The sequence below is a fragment of the Meriones unguiculatus genome, chromosome 15, assembly GCF_030254825.1.
Source record: "Meriones unguiculatus strain TT.TT164.6M chromosome 15, Bangor_MerUng_6.1, whole genome shotgun sequence".
In the NCBI taxonomy this organism is placed as follows: domain Eukaryota; kingdom Metazoa; phylum Chordata; class Mammalia; order Rodentia; family Muridae; genus Meriones; species Meriones unguiculatus.
The window spans coordinates 5,946,846-5,966,172 of NC_083362.1; the positions used below are offsets into that span (position 1 = coordinate 5,946,846).

Genomic DNA, 19,327 nt, shown 5'->3' on the forward strand with positions numbered 1-19,327 from the left:
TCTCAGGCCCATGGTCACCAGCGACCTAATGCCTCCGGTCATTCAGGCAGACTCTGAGGGCAGTGAGGGGCCCAGGCCTGGACCAGGGTACCGTGCGCAGTGTGGGGCAGGTCCGGGTGAGGCTGGTCTTCAGTGGCGCACTGCCACCCCATGCCACGTCTCCCTTGACCATGCCTTTGCTCCAAGTCTGGTTTTGAAACCTGGCTCCTAAAATCTTTGTTTGTTTGCTTGTTTGTCTGTCTTACCATGGGCTGGCCTCAAATTTACTATGTAGACCATTCTCGCCTTGACCTCCCCGAGACCTGCCTGCCTCTGCCTCCCGAGCGCTGGGATGGAAGGAATGCTACACCATGCCCGGTGAAACCTGGCGTTTGAGTGTGTGGATGCCGAAGGGACATGCTCTCGCAGCCTGCCCACCTGGTACTTGGGGTTATAGTTTAGATTCAGAATTAACTTCTGGTTGGTGTGGCAGGCATGCTGGAATCCCCACGCACGGCCACAGAGAAAGTTACAGTCCGTCCTGGGCTTCGTAATGCAAGTCTGTCTCGAGGAAAAGAAAAGGAGAGAGAGAATTAAATTCAAGCCAGACATGGTGGCTCATGCCTATATTTCTAGCACTCAGAAGAGTGAGGCAGGAGGATGGTGAGTTTGGGACCAGCCTGAGCTACATAACAAGACCCCCTTTAAGAAGAAAAAGAACCTCAGGGAAAGTTTCCTCTGGTTTGCTGATTGACCTTTATGTATGTGGCAAGGCCTCAGCTGGTCCCAGGGACATGAGTGGGGAGGAGGCCATGGCGCTAGCTGGAAGAGAGCTCTATAAGCACAGGAATGACCAGATTTTGAGGTGGTCAGAAGCGAGCATGAACCCTCAAACCAGAGGCCTTAGGATTATGTGTGATGTGTACCCCTCCTGCCTACAGAGGGATTGTAACCCCGGAAGGAATTCACCCACTATGCCTCAGTGAGCTTTCACTGGTCCCTTGCTCAGTCCTGAGCAGCTCCCAGGAAAGGGAGATAGACCCTCGGCCACCCACAGGCTCACACCCCAGGCCTGAGGGACACTGCTCGTGGAGGCAGCATCCTGGGTGAGTTTGGGGAGCCAGGAGCCGTCCCCGAAGCAGAGGTAGCTTCAGGATGAGGCAGAGGATAGGCTCTGGAGAGCCCTGAGCTGGGTGTTCCCACAGCAGGAGCAGCAGGCAGCGGGAGGGGGCAGCGTCCTGACACTTGTCCCCATGCAGACACAGGTTTTCTGCAGTGAGGGCAGAGGCAGACCACACTGGCGAGACCCCACCCTCTTCAGCATTTGACTGCTTTTCCCTGTTTGAAGGGTTTGGGTTTTGTTTTTGTTTTTGTTTTTGTTTTTTTTTTCAACTTCTGCATTACATTGTATTTCTTTGGGGTGTGTATGTGCGTGCTTGCTGCTCGCGCCCGGTAGCACACATGCCACGGTACAGGGGTTGAATCAGGACAGCTTATGGGAGTCTGGACTCCCCTTCTGCCACCTGGGCTCTGAGCATCAAACTAAGGCCAATCCTAGAAGGATGCGCCTTTCCCACCGAGCTATCTCGTGGGCCTCTGTTTTAACAGGAAAACTTTTTTCTTTTCTTTTTAAGAGACAAGGTGTTTTTGTTTTGTTTTGTTTTTCTCTCTTTTCCCTGTGTAGCCCTGGCTGTCCTGAAACTTGGGCTGCAGACCAGGCTGGCCTCCAACTCAGAGAATCACCTGCCTCTGTCTCTGAGTGCGGGGATTAAAGGTGTGTGTCACCACTGCCCGGCTAAGAGAAACCTTCTTAGAACCAGGACTTTGGGTGGAGAAGCAGTCTGTATTATTATTATTAACAATAATATCATTGCTTTGTAAAAGATTTTGTTTCTAATACTGTGGGGGTGGGGCCATGCACATAAGTGAGCGCAGGCGTCCACAAAAGCCAGGAGGGGCCGTCAGAGCCCCTGAAGCTGGGGTTATAAGTCGTCCTGAGCCACCTGACGTGGTGGTGGGTGCACACTCCAGTCCTCTGCTCTTAACTGCTGAGCCATCCCTCCAACACCTAACTCATTCATTCACTCATGGTTCATTCGTCCATTTAGTCATTCATTCCCTCCTTCATTCATATGCGTACCTGCGTGTGTGTGTGTGTGTGTGTGTGTGTGTGTGTGTGTCTGCACCACGGTACACACGTGAGGGTCAGAGGGCACCCTGCGGGAGTCTGTGAGGGTACTGGGGATTGAACTCAGGTGCCCTGCCTCAGCAGCGAGCGTCCAGCTGGAGCTGTCTTAATCCCTCAGCTCACCCCTCAGCCACCCAGCGGCAGCGTGGGTCTGGGTGGGGGCCGGCTGGGTCCTGTCCCGCACAGCTCACAGCTATGCTGCCGTGGCCTGTGGTGGGTCCAGGTGGCGCTGGAGCCCAGGGCAGAGCCCTGCGCCACCTCCTCTCCCTGTCAGCAGGCCACCTCCCGCAGCATCTGTTTTAACTTCCCTCCTGTGGAGTTACTGGCCGTCCAAGCCTGTTCTCAGGGCGCCATCTTGTGGTCACCGTCGCACTAGCCGTACCTTTACCGCCTGGAGCTGCTTTCCTGCTTAGGGACTCTTGGCACGGAGACTCGCTTCCTGCAGCTGTGCTCCTGGCCTCAGAGGAGAGAGGAATGCATGTTGTCCTCTCTTGGGTTCCGTCGTTGCATTTCTGGAGTTTTCTGTCGCTGGTCTCCCAGAGAAGCAGAAATAATCCGCTCCAGCCATCCTCCATGAATGTGTCTGTACCCAGCCTCACCTCCCCGGGCGCTCAGACTGACCGTGTGGTTTTTCTCTTCTCTTCAGCGTCCCCAACTCCTGCCCAGCCAGTCCTCGAGGAGCTGGGTCTTCCGGGTACCGCTTCGTGCAGAACGTGACCTCAGACCTGCAGCTGGCCGCGGAGTTCGCAGCGAAGGCCGCCTCTGAGCAGCAGGCGGACACATCTGGCGGGGACAGCCCCAAGGTCTGAGCCTCAAACGCGCCGTCACGTCATGGTGGCCAAGAGCGAAGCAGGGTCCCCAGGGTGGCTCAGGCGGGCGCTCCAGGGTGGGCCACCTCCCGTTGGTGGGGAGCCGGGGACCTGTCACCCAGCCACTTCCTTCTTATTCCGTCCACTCCTGGTGAGACGGTTTTAGGGTTTAGTAATAGTCTTTATGACAAGTGACACTTTTTTCTTTTCTACCCACCCCCCCCCTTTTTTTTTTTTTTTTTTTTGACAGGGTTTCTCTGTATAGCCCTGGCTGTCCTGGAACTCACTCTGTAGACCAGGCTGGCCTCAAACTCAGAGATCCACCTGCCTCTGCCTCTGCCTCCCCACGTCCTGGGACTGCAGGCAGGCGCCACCACCCAGCCCAACCACCACCCTCTTTGGACAGTGCTGGGAATTTAACCCAGGCGAGATTTGTCACCAGGCTGTTCTACCAGCCTTCTTTTTATTATTATTATTATTATTATTATTATTATTATTATTATTATTAGTCAGGGAACAGAGTCTCAGTAAGTAGCCAGGCTGGCTTTGAACTTGTGACCTTCCTGCCTTCACCTGTCAGCTGCTACAGTGACCAGCCCCGCCACATTTTTGTTGTACCTGTGTATCTCAGTTCCCTTTCATCTGGTAGCTGACAGTGTGCTGGGCAATAAGAACCTTCAGAATCCAGTGAATCAAGGCCTGTTTTCCCTCCTGTGAGGTGGGACTTGGTATTTTCTGTTGTTGTTGTTCTCTCTTCCCCTGTCTGTGTGTCTGGGCACACACGTAGGTATGTGCAGCTGTGCTAGCCCATGCCGTGTCTTTCTCAGCTCTTTTCCACCTTGTGTTTTGAGGCAGGGTCTCTCGCTGAACCTGGCGCTCCCCATCTGGCTGGGCGCCAGGGCATCAGTGGGATTGCCCTGGGACACCGTCTTGCATTTCCCAAGGGGGCTGTGGACCCAAACTTGGGTCTTCCTTCCTTCGCGGCAAGCACTTCCTGCGCTCCGCCGTTTCCCCGGGCCCTCTGTTCTGTTCTTTCGTTCTCTGGTTTTTTGAGAGACTCCTGCAGCTGAGGCTAAAACTCAGCCGGCCTGGACTCCAGGTTCGCAGCACACCTGGCTGAAGGGCGCTCTTTTGGCTTTCCGCTGTCGTTTGGGGTTTTTAGACACCGTCTCAGGCTACCCCAGGCTGACGTCAAGATCAAGGGCCTCCACCTCAGCCTTCAGGTTGCCGGGGCAGGTACTCCATGGCTCTGAGTCTGACCTACTGCAGCGCTGCCATCTGTGTCGGGCCTGGGTGGTCTGGGCGGGGGGACTCTCTCCCCGTGACTGTCTCCCGTGAACCCCACCTCCAGGACGAGTCGAAGCCGCCGTACTCCTACGCGCAGCTGATCGTGCAGGCTATCTCCTCGGCCCAGGACAGGCAGCTGACCCTAAGCGGCATCTACGCCCACATCACCAAACATTACCCGTACTACAGGACCGCCGACAAGGGCTGGCAGGTGAGCCGGGGCCCGGGGTGCCGGGGCTGCGCGGGGTCATCCTCCTGCTCCCGAAAGGCCGGGACTGCAGGCACGCACCACCATGTTTGTGCTGTGCCGGGTGTGGACCCCAGGCCTTCACGTGGGCCAAGCACGCTACCCACTGAGCCACATCCCAACCCTAAAATGGTCTGTTTTACCACTTTCCCTCCATGCCTGGTTGCAGCTTTCTTTTTAAAATCGTTTTGAGATGGCAGCTCATTCTGTAGCCCAGGCCAGCCCTGACATCATGGCAGCACCGCTCCCTCAGCCGTGAGCCCCCACACCCCTGCCCGCTGACTGTGTCTGTGCTTCTTGCACACTGTGACCCCGCACAGGATTAAACGCAGCGTTTAATCCTGCAGTGCGCATGCGGGAGTTCTGTGCATTGTCCCTTCCCCGGAGGCCAGGAGGGCCCTGTCTTCCACCTAATTGGCACAGATTGTACCACTTTATCCTTTTCTTTGTAATTAGCATTTTCCATCTGCTAGCTTAGCCAGCAGAATCCTTTTTGTTTTGGGGTTTTTTTGTTTGTTTGTTTGTTTGTTTGCTTTTTCTCTTGAGGCAGGGTCTTGTGTAGCCCAGGCTGGTTTTGAACTGTCTATGCAGCAAACAATGACCTTGCACGCCTGACCCTCCTGCTCACGCCTCCTGAGTGCTGAGGTTCCAGGCATTCACTAACCTGGTGTCTGTGGTGCTGGGGACAGAGCCCAGAGCTTCCTTCGGGCTAGGCCAGCAGGCCACCAGCTAAGCCACGGCCCCCAGCTCCACGAGGAGCTTTCTGAGCCTCGAGCTCGCTCACTGGGTAGCCCAGGCTGACCTTGAACTCATGGTCCTCAGCCTCCCAATCACCGAGCTGACAGGCGTGAGCTCTCACACCCCGCCTCCAGGATGTGCTTTGAGCCTAGCCAGCCTCATCTGTGTCCCTGACCCGATCCTGCACACCTGCCTGCCTCCTTCCACAAAGAACAGTGGTGGATTTTACTGTGTGGAGTTCGCATAGCAGACGCTCCCCTGTGCCCCACGCATTCCCCAGGAGGATGGTCACCTGCAGCCACGTGCCTGTCACCCGCTTCTGCTGTGTCTGCTGTGAGATCTGTCCCCCAGTGGCTGTGACCCACAGATGTCTCTCTCTGTCTCCTACAGAACTCCATCCGACACAACCTCTCTCTTAACCGCTACTTTATCAAAGTCCCTCGGTCCCAGGAGGAGCCTGGGAAGGGCTCTTTTTGGCGAATAGACCCCGCCTCTGAAGCCAAGCTTGTGGAACAAGCATTCCGAAAGCGGAGACAGAGAGGTGTCTCCTGCTTCCGCACCCCCTTCGGGCCTCTGTCCTCACGGTAAGCCCCCTCCATGGTCCTCATGCTCTTCTAAGAAGCTAGAGTCCCTGGGTCATGGCAGCGGGAGGGACTCAGCGCTTGAGGACTGTGCTTGCTTTCTGGCGTCCTCTCTTAGACCATTACACTTCTGTCTTTGCTGCTCTCTGGCTTCAAGACAAGGCCTCACTTTGTGGGCAGGTGGGCCTTGACCTCGTGATAATCCCTGCTGGGCTTGCAAGCATGCACTGTGATGCCCAGTATGATGCCAGCCGTCAGACCTTCATGCTGGTTGGTGCAATCAGGGAGGTGGTCGCTGGCTCCTTGTGCAGGAGGCCAAGCCAGCCATAACCAGTTCAAAGGGTGGGGGTCCTGAGCTGTCGCTGGCCGGCCAGGCTGCGTCCAGACCTTGTGCTCCCTCTGCCATTAATGGAGCCCTATTGGGAGCACAGCTCCCCCACTGGCGGGCGGCTTTGGCTGGATGGACTTGACCATCAACGGCTCACCTGGGTGCTGTGCCTGCCTGGCCGTTTGCACAGTTCTCTGCCCACATAGTAGCAGAAGTGCCGTAGGAGCCGGTACTTCTCCAGACGGCTGTGAATGTGCCTGTGGTCACCTGCCGATGTGCAGGTGGCCAGCAGGTGGCAGGGACCCTGAGGAATGCCCCCACACGCAGGAACCCAGGGTCGCTGAGCCTGGGAGTGGCTCCTCGGGTACCAGTGTGTGTGTCTGTGCTGGCCTCTTGTGCTTCTTAGATATCACAGTCCTCACACTTGCCCAGGAGCGCTCTGGGCTTTTGTAGTGCTGGGGATTCAGCCAAGAGCCTCATCCTGCTAGTCAGGGCTCTTCCACAGAGCCACACAGCCAGCCCCTTGCTGGATCCCAGGCAGGTACTCTGCCACTGAGCTGCACCCACAAACCTGTTTGCTCTGCTTTTCATTTTGAGTCAGGATCGTGCTAAGTTGTCCAGACTGGCCGTGAATTCAGTCTAGCCCAGGCAGGCCCTAAGCTTAAGATTCTTCTGACAGCCAGGCTCGGTGTGATCCCAGCACTCGGGAGGCAGAGGCAGGTAGATCTCTGTGGGTTCAAGGCCAGCCTGGTCTACAGAGTGAGTCCAGGACAGCCAAGTTTACACAGAGAAACCATGTCTCAGAGAGCAAGGGAATCCTCCTGCCTCTGCCTTCTAAGTAGCAAGCCTTTTCTTTTGGCATAGGCTGAGCCGCTCCTGGAGGGTGGAAGGACCTTTTAGGCAGTGTGCGCTGCAGGATTTGCCCTCGCTGGGGAGCAGTCCTTCCTCCTCCCCTTCAGCCTGTACCTGCCTACCCAGCCGCCCACTGAGGGCAAGTGGCAGTGCTGGGAATTCGCCACCAGGAAGCCTGAGAGCTGGGGAAACTTTAGGGAGATAAAAGAGAGAGCCCCGGAGGTGTGGGGCCTACACGTTGGTTACCGTTGGGGTGGGCTGTGCTCAGGATCATCGGGTTCAGGGTAGGGGATTGACATGGGTGTCCGCAGGAGTGGCTGAGCAGAGGTGGGGTTGGCTGTGGGTGTGTCTTCTGCACTCCGCTGTTGTGACACCGCCCTGCTGTGCCCCTTTGTCCTCACCAGGAGTGCCCCAGCCTCCCCCACCCACCCTGGACTGATGTCCCCTCGTTCCAGTGGCCTGCAGACCCCAGAGTGCCTGTCTCGGGAGGGCTCCCCCATTCCACATGACCCCGACCTGGGGTCGAAGCTAGCCTCTGTTCCCGAGTACCGCTATTCCCAGAGCGCCCCAGGTAAGGCGCAGGCTCGCCCTCTCCCCGGGTGTGGCCGACGGGCTGGCACCCACCCACGTCACTGTCCTCTGTCACCCTGCAGGCTCCCCGGTCAGCGCCCAGCCGGTGATCATGGCTGTCCCTCCCCGACCTTCCAACTTAGTGGCCAAGCCTGTCGCCTACATGCCAGCTTCCATAGTGACCTCCCAGCAGCCCTCAGGCCACGCCATCCATGTGGTGCAGCAGGCCCCCACCGTCACCATGGTGAGGGTGGTTACCACCTCTGCCAGCTCAGCCAACGGGTACATCCTGGCTAGCCAGGGCTCAGCCGGGGCCTCCCACGACACAGCAGGCACAGCCGTGTTGGACCTGGGCAGTGAGGCCAGAGGTAACGTGGCCACGCTGGGCAGTGTGAGCCTGGGCCGTAGGCTCAGAGCCCACAAAGTGGGCGGGAAGGTGGGGCTTCCACTACTGCCTTCCTTTAAGACAGCGTGGATTCTCCCTGGGTTGAATCCTCCTTGTTCACTTGAATTCTGTTTCCCCTCAAGGTGACATTCAGGCTGCAGTCTTTATGTCTTTCTTTCTGTCTGTCTTTCTTTCTGTCCGTCTGTCCGTCTTTCCTAGATTGGTTTCACTATTATTTTGTGTGTATGGGTACTTTGTGTGCAGTTCCTGGGGAGGCCAGAAGAGGGCATCAGATGCCAGCAGACTGGACTGACAGTTGAGCCACCATGTGACCAGCCGGGCCAGCTCTCCAGCCCCTATTTTTTTAGATGGTGTTGCACTGTGTGTCCCCGTCGAGCTGTCCTAGACCCACTGCCCTCTTGTCTCAGCAGCGCTTAGATCACGGGCATGTACCCCATGCCCGCTTCCAAAAGAGAGCCGGTCTGGGGAGCTTACCTGGTGGCGCACTTGGTTTTGTGAAAGGCAGCCCCAGAACTTCCTGGACAGCGGTGTCCCTTGGGCATTACTCCTGCCGGGGACTCGGGCTCACTATTACCTTTGTATTTTCATGTCATCATACTGGAGACAGGCTTGACCTGACGGAACAGGCCTGTCTTCCCCACTCCTGGGAAGGTGGGGCCAGCCTGGGCCGCTCAGCAAGCTCAAGGCCAGCCTGCGTTACTTAACTAGACTTTGTCTTAAAACGTGAAAGGGGCAGCAGTACTTTGTCTTAAAACGTGAAAGGGGCAGCAGTGGCTCTGTGGGGATGAAGCTCAGACAGAGATCCAGCCTGCCCGTAGCCTTAGTTAGGTCCAACCCATAGTGCCGCTGGCAACAGCAACAAAGTAACAGTAATTATAATCACAGACCGGACATCTTGGTGAAGGAGATAGTCACAGATAGTCGTAGAAGCAAACTGTCTCATTCTAAACAGTACATTAAATTTGGGTTGCTTATAGTTATACAGATTATATTATATTATATTATATTCAGATTATATTTTATACAGGTTATACAGATTAAATTTGGGTTGTTATAGTCGTGTGTGTGTGTGCGTGTGTGTGTCTGTGTATGCACACACATTCGCGTGTATACTTTTTCCATTTTGTTTTTGGTGTGTGTGATGGGTCTTGTGAAGCCCATACTGACCTTGAGCTTGAACTCACTATGTAACCAAAGGTGACTTTCGAACCTCGGCTTCTTCTACCTCCACTCCCAGCATGTTCTGAAGTCCTGTTAATTTAAACATAAATTCCAGGGTTTTCCTTGGGGAGCCCTCTCTCCCAGTGCCACCCCACTCCCTAGCCCCTCAGCCGACCCTAGGCTTTGGAGGGTCTCGGTGTCCGGGGCCGTGTGTGGTTCTCACTGGCTGCCTGCCCCACAGGTTTGGAAGAGAAGCCCACCATAGCGTTTGCCACAATCCCCGCAGCCAGCCGAGTTATCCAGACGGTCGCCAGCCAGATGGCCCCCGGGGTCCCTGGACACACAGTCACCATCCTACAGCCAGCTACCCCAGTGACCATCGGGCAGCACCACCTTCCGGTCCGGGCTGTCACTCAGAACGGAAAGCATACCGTGCCCACGAATAACTTGACTGGCAACGCTTACGGTGAGGCCCCCCGGCCTGCCCTCAGCCTGAACCTGGTGCCAGGGATCTGCCCACCGACAGCGCAGCTCAGGGGATCTCTCGCTTTCCTCATCATCAGCTCAGTGTCCCAAGCCTGCTGTGTGCCGGGCAGGGACACCAGATGTGGACCAGCGTGACAGTGGGGGTTAGGCAGCCTTCAGGGTGGGGTGCTAGAGGCCAGTGGACCTTAGGATGGTGGTGCTTTTTCTTGTTGCTCTAATAAAATACTCAGTTCCAAATGCAGTTTAAGGAAGGAAGGAGGGAAGAAGGAAAAAGGGGAGGAAGGAAGGAAGGGAAGGTAGCTTTTGGCTCGCTTTGAAGGTACAGTCCACCATGCCCGGGAAGGCATGGTAGTGGCCAGGAAGCAGGGAGAGGAAGTTGGTCCTCAGCCAGCAGTCATGGATCCCAGGATGGCGTCACCGCAGCTGGGAAAGGTCTTCCCTCTTCAAGACCCCGATCTCGAAAGCCCCTCACAGACATGCCTGGGGGGAGGGGTTGTTTCCACTGAGGGGACAGTAAAGATTAGGCACCACGGAGAGGTGAGGGGGTGACCTCAGAGGGACAGAAGCAGCAGCTGAGAGGGTCCCTGAGTGTCTGACACAGACTCAGCGCAGGCGGGGGAGGAAGCCTGTGTGTGAGGCGTTGACAGATGGCAGTGTGGCTCTGCCCTGACTGCTCGGGTGAGTTGGTGGGGACCCTCAGGTAACCTCTTCTTCCTACCCCCAGCCCTCACCAGCCCCCTGCAGCTCCTGGCGGCCCAGGCGAGTTCGTCCACGCCAGTGGTCATCACCCGGGTATGCGAGGTAGGGCCCGAGGAGCCAGCAGCAGCCGTCTCGGTGGCAGCCGCTGCCACGCCGACCCCAGCCGCCTCCACGACCACATCTGCCTCTTCCAGCGGGGAGCCCGAGGTCAAGAGGTCCCGGGTAGAGGAGCCCAGTGGGACAGCCGCCCCGCAGCCCACGGCCCTGGCAGCCGCCGGCCCTCAGGGCCCGGGGACCGGCGAGTGAACTGACCGAGGGAAGGTGGAGCAGGACTCACGCCACAGGAGCGCACCGGCGGCTGCACCCACGGACCGACCGGGAGAGAGGCTCACAGCGACCTGCCACACGCACGTGTGTATGCGACGAGGGTGGCCGCCATACTCGGACAATTTCCTTTTTATCTCCTGTCCTCCCAAGGTTTGAAACAAACACATAAACACGTTCAGACAACTTGATTGTACGAATCTGGGGGTTCTGTGTGTGTTTTTTGCCCCTCCCTCATGCCATCGCCTCTCCCCAGTTGTGGGAGAAGGCCTAGCCCAGCTCCTCAGGAACCCATCCCAGCCAGCACCCACAAGAAGAGCCCGCCCCCAGGACTGGGCAGAAGCGCAGCGCAGACCGAGGCTGCTGTCCCGGGAGCCGGTCCGCAGACTTCCTGTTTCTCTCTGTGGGGAAGAGACCAGAGGACGACGAGACCGTCCCAGCCACAGGCTGGGCCACAGAGCCCACTCCCCAAAAGTGACAGAGCTGCGGCATTGATTGGGCTCCCGGAGGTCTGCTTTGGTTTTGGACCCTAAATATTTCTTTCAGTTAAACGTGGAATTTGGCCTCATCTCAGCCCCGAGACCCGCGGAAGGGGCCGCGTGTCTTTGGATCCCCGGTGGAAGCCAGCTGAGCGACGACAGGCCCGGGCACACTCCCGGATAACTCCGAGGACTGGCACGGCTCCCACGCTGATGTTGCAAAGTGCTTCCGGTGGAGAACCAGCCCAGGGTCAGTGCCTGTGGCGTCCCCTCCCGAAGCCCTGGCCGAGCCCAAAGCCGCAAGCTGCAATGGATGTTCCGGAAACCGGGCAGCTCCAGGGGGCGTTGGCCAGCCCCTTGCTCAGCAGGGAGGATGTGGGCGTGTGCCCTCGGACGACAGCAGCAGGCGCGCCCTGTGTCCCTGGCAGGCAGCGAGGGACTGTGAGGTGTGCTGCTCACCCCCACACACACACACACACATTCCAGTTTCCTGAGCGCCGGAAGACCTGCCCAGTGTGAACATGGAGACCCCTCTTCTGCCGAAGCCGGGGTCCATGACCGTTACCCACGGAGGGGAAACTACCTCTCCGGACAGCTGTTGGTGCCAGGTTTGATCACAGTGCGGCAAGAACCAAAGTATGAGGGTCATGCGAGGACTCGGACTCCCAGGGACGGCCCCTTCGTATGCCCAGACAAGCCGCCAGCAGCACTTTAACAGGTGCCAGGCCACTTGAGCCGGAGACAGTGAGCGTTTCCCTTGGCCTGGGCATGAGAGTTGGTTTCGCAGAAGCAGTGGAGGCAGCCGTGCAACAGGAGACTCCGGGAACTCAGCGCTGGTCCTCCTGGAGGGCGGGCCTCCGACTCCAACAGCCGACAGAGCCTGTGAACGAAGAGCAGCGGATCCCAGCGGCCACATTCCCAGTGGGGCCTCAGCTGTACAGCCTGCTGGGAGGGATGGCAGGCTGCGACCTGGAGGCTGTGGTCCTGGGAGGCCGCCAGTCCCCACACACCAGGGATAAGCGCGGAGCCCGCCTCTCTGGAGCTCGCTTCCAAGCTCCCCAGCCAGTCAGTCATTTCCGTAGTCCCAAACCTCAAGCTGGAAGGAAGCTGTGCTCTGAAGGCCTCCTGCCGGTTGCCTGGGACAGAGAAGTGGGGCTGGGGATAGTGGGTGATAGTGGGTGGGGGAGGGTTTGTGGGTGGAGCTGCCCCTTGGAGTGGGCAAAGGGCTGTCTCCCACATCTCCTCTTTGTACCTGGCATGAGCGTGTTCTCTCTGTGTGCCTGGTGTGAGCATGGGTTTAGAAGAGTACAAATGAGGTGGGTCTCTGAGTTGCTTTGGGGTCTGAAGTGACAAGGGATGTTGGTGCCACCTGCTGATCTTCCGCTCCATCGCGTTCCCCATCATTTACCCCAGGGCTGTGCATGCTCACCCTCCAAGGCAGATTAGGATTGTTTGGGGATTGTCATGGGAGGCGCCATGTGTGGCCCCTGCATAAAACTGTGGGTCACCGTGCCGTCACATCTGTCATCAGGTCCCCTCAGTCCGGCCCGGAACAGTTTGCTCTCCTGGGTCCCGAAACATCCACCCTCTGTTGCAGACCCTCTTACCTCAGCATGTGTGCGGAAGGATGTGGAAGGAAGAGTGGGACACACACTGTCCCAGTGTCCAGCGTGGCCTTAAGGCAGAGGATCCTGAGCCCCTGGTTGGACAGCCTGAGCTAGAACAGGGGAGGTTAGCCTGGTGCCGCTGCCCCAGGAAGTAGGTTGGCCATCTAGTGGACAGCAGCCCCGGCTCAGACCCAAAGTAGCCCGTGCTCAGAGCAGGAATGCACAGCTAGCCGGAACGTGCCCCCGTGAGCTCCGAGCCACCAAGTGGAGATCAGCTAAGCTGTCTGTGGAAGCCAGAGCTTGGATCAGGAGCCAGGAGAGTCATCATTGTGAGGACTGTGGCTGGGAGCCCTGGGTTCAGGCACAGATGAGAAGCTGGGAGCCTGTGGCTCAGAGCCCTCAAGGGCCCCCGTCTCTGGCAGGGCTTCATCGGAGCTTGTCTTGCTTTGTTAAGTGTTCCCTGGTAGACCAGGTGTCTGCTGTCCACACATCTACTCTCTCTGACTTTTCTTATCTGGCACTTCCTAGACTCAGAGACTGCAAGCGTGTAAGAAGTCACCATGGCAACTGGAGGTGGAGAGACCCCTGCCTGCCTTCTCATGCTGCTCCTTCTCCCTACCCATCTCCTTCCTCTCTCTCCCTTCCTTCCTCTATTTCTCCCTTCCTTTTTCTATTCCTGCCCCCTCCCCCACCTCTTCTATCTCCCACACACACTCCCTCAGCTTTCAGTCCAGCATCCAGGGCTCATAAGCATGTCTGTCCTTAGCTCTTGGTGCCTTGCCTCTGTGTAAGATGGGGTGTCCTGCTCACTGTCCATGAGGAAGTTCTGCAGATCCTTCCCCTGCACTGTAGGCCCCCACCCCTGTCCCATGGCTCTCCCTGCCCCTCGCCAGGCTGCCAGGGATTGAGGTAACAGGCAACCACTCATCTTCCCTCTGAAAGGGGGAGTGGCCTTCTGCAACACTGTGGGAGAGCTGAAAGTGGTACGCAGGTGACAGGGGCAGTGTCTTCCTTTGTAGAGGTGAGGGGACCCCGCTGCACAGGGATTAGACAGAGCAAGGTGGGGCTAGGTCAACTCGAGAAGGAAACCGTAGAGACGAGCAGGTGGTGGGGTGGACTGTGGGTTACTATTCCTCAAGAACCTCACGGTCTGCATTGCTCGCCCCACCCTGCTCACCCAGCCCGTCTCTCCCCACATGAACAGCTCAGTGCCTGCTTAGAATAATTCAGAAAGGAACATGAGTCTTTGTTCTAGTGAAAGATCCCTCATGTGTGGGGAGCACCATGCCCAGATCGCTATCGGGGAAGTCACAGATGGCCACAGGGTAGCCCCTTGCTTTGGCTCAGGGTGACAGAGCAGTCACCTGTGTCCTGGCCTCCAGTCTCAGAATACCTATGTTTAGAAGCAATACCTTAAGGGTGAGTTCCAAAGACCGCCACCTCAGATACCAGCTTCCCCCCAGAGGGGCCTCTCACTGCACTGTGGCTTGGGAATGAGGGTGGGGTGAAGAACCCCCACACAGAACAGACAGTAGCCAAGGCTCTCCACCTGCCACAGTCCTCTTCCACCTTTCATCTTGTGGCTTCCCTGCTCCAGGCCTTGGTTCAGGGTGGCTCTTGTCCCACCTACTTGTTGGGCTCTGTTTTCTTGTTGTTATTTTGTTTTGTTTGCTTTGGTTTTTTTTTTTTTTGTTTTTTGTTTGTTTTTGTTTTTTGTTTTTTGGTCTTGTTTCTTCCTGTGCCAGAGGTTAAACTCAGGGCCTCTCACATGCTTGCTGAGCTGCACTCCCAGCCCTTTTGATTTTTTTTTTTTTTTAAGCTTGAGATGGAGCCGTACAAAGCTGCCCCGGCTGGCCTCGAACTCGTGCTTGAATTGCATGAATTGCTGGGGTGACAGGCCTGTGTACCACCACGGCCTGGTGCTGCTCATAGTTTGTTTTTTGTACCAAAAGCTGCTACATCGGTGACACAGAGCAGGGTGTGACCTGGCTGCCCCCACAGACTGGCATGTGGCACCCGCGTCCTACGGCTTGTGGTTTGAACAATTTGGGACTGTCCAAGAAACTGTCGTGCTTGGAGTTGCTGCTTCCCTTTCTCTGGTCGCCCCCTGTCGCTAACCCCCTCAGTGACCGCCGCTTTGCTGGTGGACTTTTCTGACCCACCACAGGCGTTTCCTTTGAAGTAAAGCACAGACCCGTTTCACTGACTTTGTTTAGGGGAAATAGTTTTCTACGTATGGTTTAAAACACAAAAGCTGTTGGAGTGTTTCTGGCTGCTGGTCCTACCTGCTCCTCTGTTCCTCTTTCCCACCCCCCCGCCCCAGGCTTACCCCCAGCAGGCCCCGGCACTGCTGCTGCAAGGAATGTTTCAGAGCCACCCTTCAGGGGGTCAGGCACAGCAGCCTGCCTAGGCGTGTCCCACAGATGAGGCCAGCCACGTGTCCTACCAGAGGCACCACCTGGGCTCGAGGCAGGACAGAGGGTCCCTGAAGTCCCTGATGGGAGGAAGTGCCCAACCAGAGGGCAGCATGAGGGGGAGGTGAGCTGGCGGGACTGAAGGCCGAGGGCCGCCGGAGCTGGTGCAGGCAGTGGTAAGGAAAGCAGATCCCTTAGCGGTCATTCAGAGGGCTTCAGGCAGCATGAAAAGCAGCATGTGTGTTTCTGTACTGGGGCTAAGGCTACCTAGAGCCCCCAGGACCCTTTTCCCCGGCCCTCGTCTACCTCCGGAGCCCTTGCTCCTTGGACTGCTCACAGGGTGACTGGTGTGGAGGAACCTGGGCCCCAGGAGCCAGGAAGAGTCAGGAGTGTGAACAGCCCCTGCATCTGAAGAGTCGGGAGTGTGAACAGCGACCAGGCATGGTCCATAGCCCCTGCATCTGAAGCTCTTGCTGCCATTGGAGCAACTGCGGCCCCATCTCCTGAGTTCCTGGGGCTGGCATGCCCGCTAGAGCCAGCCCCACGATCCACCAGGTTCATCTTCTCTGTCCTGTATGTATCCAAATGGCGCCTTGGCTTCTCAGTCTGAATTAGCTGGTCCAAGAATTTTTTTTATAATTGGTACAATTGGGAATTCAAAAACCTAATATTTTTAATTGGGCCCTTCCCTCCCATCTTCCCTTCTTAACGCCCTTCCTGGGCGGACGGGCATCCGAGATCCCTGATATTCCTTAGCGTGATCCCTGGGTGAGGGCGGGAAGGAGAGGGCAGGCTGTCTTCCAGGTCTCTCCTTGGATTCTGCTGTGTCCTGGGGGACAGCAGCTGTGCACGTGTGAGGGAGGGGCTAAAGCCAATAGTGAGGTGGTTCCTTTTCTTAACTGAATGGTAATTCTGTAAAAGTAATGGGGGGAGGGTGTTCAGGGAGTATGTGTGTGCGCGCATGTGTGGTTTTGTTTTTGTTTTTTACAGTGGCTGTCTAAAGTATTTTCATGACATGTTTAACACGTAGTGCTTTAAAAGCAGTGGTATCCTATGCTGGGAATCCTACTTCCAGAGATGGGATGTGAAAAGGTCCCACCCAGGAGGCGGGGTGAGAAAGGCCTGCGGACCTCGTCCCAAGCAGCACCCCCGGGCGCTCATTTCAGATGGGATACAGTATTTTTTTATAACAGAACCATCCTTTTTTTAAAAAATGTTTTGACACCTGAATGTGATTTCTAACTATTATTAGATGTTCATGTTTTAAAGCTATAACAAAGTGGAAAAATTCTACTTTCTTTTTCATTCATTTGAACTGTTCTTTTATCTATTCGATTGTTGTATGTGGGTGGGGAAGCTCTGTTTTCTCCTCTTAGCGTTTGTTTCTATAACAAAGAAATAAAAATTATATATTAAAGAGATACACCCACGGGTGAGAGTGGTCCCTGAGAGTGAGCGACTGTGGAGGACAGACAGACCTACAGATGGCCTGGACACACACCCCTGCTCCTGGGAGGGGGAGACCTGACCCCAGGTGCTTCCGATGTGGAAGGGAAATGGCTGGACACTCTGCCTCCTCCCACACTTCCTGGTTGTCCAGTCCAGGAAGACATGGCGTCAGAAAGAGTCCTGCGGGTGCCCGTGATCTGAGGACTCCAGGGTCCCCTGTGTGTCATCCGAGTTCTGAGGAAATAGAGCTGGTGTACAAAGGACAAGAGCAAGCCCATCGCCTTGACTCTAGACACAGGTCCCCGGCTAGGCCAGGGTGTGTCTGCAGGTATCCGTGCAGAGACACCACGATAAAGGCAACTTAAAGGAAGGGGGGGCATTTAATTTGCAGCTCGCAGTTCCAGGGGTAGAGTCCTATGACCATCATGACAGGGAACATGGCTGAGACAGGCATGGTGCCAGAGCAGTAACTGAGAGCTCACAGGCTCACAGGTTGGAACAACTAAAAGACACAGCTAACTGGGAATGTGTGGGCTCTTGAGACCTCAAAGCCCCACCCTCGTGACACACCTCCTCATGACAAGGCCACGCCTCCTAATCCTTGTCAAACTGTTCCACCCACTGGGGACAAAGCATCCACGTATATGAGCCTATGGGAGCCATTCTCATTCAAAGCACCACACTGTGGTTGCCTCCGTGGCCCTGGCAGACATCTGACATCCTGTTTGAGACAGGATCTCTTTGCCACTGTGTAAGCCAGAATAGCTGGTCCTATAGCCTCGGGAGATTCTCCTGTTCCCTCCATCTCCTGTTGGTGTGCTAGGATTACAAGTGCTTACGCTATGATGCATTGCTTTGATGTGGGTTCTAGGGACCCAAACCCAGCTTGTCAGGCCTGTCAACGCACTGTCTTCTTCCATGCCCTGCCTTGTTCTTTGAGGCAGGGTCTCTCATTGCCAAGTGAGATAGGCTGGTTGTCCAGGCAAACCCTGGATACTCCTTTCCACCTCCCCAAGTGATGGGAATTTGACGTGGCCACCTAGGGATGGTTCTCATGCTCGAAAAGAAGGCACGTGACCAGTTGAGCCATGTTTCCACGTCTGCCCATTTCTCTCTGAAGCCTTGCTTATTCTAGGTCATTGACAAGAGCCAGACAGACATGGGGCCAGGTTCCCACCTTGACAGCTCCTCTGTCTATGTCAACTTCCTTTTTTTTTTTTTTTTTAATTTATTTTTGTTTTTTCCAGACAGGGTTTCCCTATGTAACTTTGTCCTGGATTCTCTCTGAGTTCTGGCCTTGAACTCAAGAGATCCTCCTGCCTCCACCTCTGGTGTGCTGGGATTACAGGCGTTCCCCGCCACTGCCCAGCTTGTGCCTGTATACTTTCGTGTGGCGCAGAGAACTCAAGCTCTAGTCCTCCTTCTTGCACGGCAAGCAACTTGCTGACTGAGCCATTTCTCCAGTTCTATATTTTTTTCCACTTAAACTGTTAGGCCCAGCATGAGCCTAATTTTCAGAAGGGATGAAGAGAACTCAGAAGATCAGATCTCATCAATGCAAAATCGCAAGAGGTTTATTTTAATCATTGTGCAATGGGGTCACCCCTGTTGGTCAGCCAGGAGTGGCACTGGGAGACAAAGGCCTTGGGGTTTTTAAAAGAATAATTGCGGGAATTTTGAAGTTGCAGTCTTGGCAATTCAGGATTGGATGAGGAAGCTATAAAGTAAGATAATTGGGTAGTCTTAGGTGCTCAAGCTTGGCCAGTCCTGCCAAGTGTGGATGCAGCTGCAATTAAAGGTGGGGGTGGTTAGCTCATCCTTGAAGACTGGGGCTTCGGGCTTTTGGCTGGAGGTCAGGGTCTACTCAGAAGAAGGATTGAGGCCATCTGGGTTGGTTGCCAAGAAACACTATCTCGAAGACAAGAGTCTGGTCATTCTTTTTGCGAGTGAAGGTCGTTGCTTGCTCACTTTTTTATATCTGTCCTCACAGATGGCCAGGGTCACATTCCTCTGTTCTCTGGAAAGGTACTAAGAGGCTTTAGCTTAACCTGGGCCTAAAACTCAAAAATATAGGCTTTAGAAGACATATAGGTTACAAAGTTAGTCTGATCCTTTCAAAACTATTTTCCACTAATAAGACCATCAAATAACCTGCTACAGATTTTCAGAAACATCAAATATCACCCGTGGTAATACTGCTTAGTGGGTGTACGTGTGTGGGTAGAGGAAGGGAAAATGAATGCTCAGTGCCTGGCACACAGGTTCCTGTCTTGCTGGGGTGGTCCCAGGGCCGCACGCGGACTAGACAAGTGCTCTAGCACCGAGTCACGCCTTCAACCCTTACTGGGCGATGCTAGGCCGGCGCTGCAGGCCTAAACTGTGCGCCCAGTCGCTCCAGCCCACAACCTACCACTAGCAGTTCCGGGATGAAAGGGAGCTGTTCCGGGGCCAGAAGCCCTGGGCTCAGAGGACCACACTTCCGGAGTTCCCTGGCTGCAGGCTGACAGACGCCCCAGGGCAGGCTGGAACCGGCTTCTGTGCCGCAACTCATTGGTCCACGGCGTCCGCCCCGCCCACCTGTCGCAGCACCGGAAGCCGGTCTGGCTCTAGCCGGGTCCGCCCACGTGACGGGACACCGGAAGCCGGCAGCTCGCGCTCCAGGTTCTCCCACGTGACGTGGTGGGGGCGGTGCTGGGTATAAGAGGGCGGGGCGAAAGGGAGGT

The 19,327-nt window shown here is 55.9% G+C and overlaps 1 protein-coding gene across 1 annotated transcript in view; it reads left to right on the top strand.

Annotated features, from left to right (window-relative positions):
- Foxk1 (forkhead box K1) overlaps positions 1-16,576 on the top strand; it is a 65,417-nt gene extending 48,841 nt beyond the window's left edge. Inside the window, exons 3-9 of the mRNA XM_021662248.2 lie at positions 2,814-2,970; positions 4,328-4,474; positions 5,639-5,832; positions 7,414-7,580; positions 7,663-7,947; positions 9,388-9,612; positions 10,357-16,576. Of these exons, the coding sequence (XP_021517923.1) occupies positions 2,814-2,970; positions 4,328-4,474; positions 5,639-5,832; positions 7,414-7,580; positions 7,663-7,947; positions 9,388-9,612; positions 10,357-10,637 (1,456 nt within the window). The 3' untranslated portion in view covers positions 10,638-16,576. The remainder of the gene's footprint in view (positions 1-2,813; positions 2,971-4,327; positions 4,475-5,638; positions 5,833-7,413; positions 7,581-7,662; positions 7,948-9,387; positions 9,613-10,356) is intronic.
- The last annotated feature ends 2,751 nt before the right edge of the window (positions 16,577-19,327 follow it).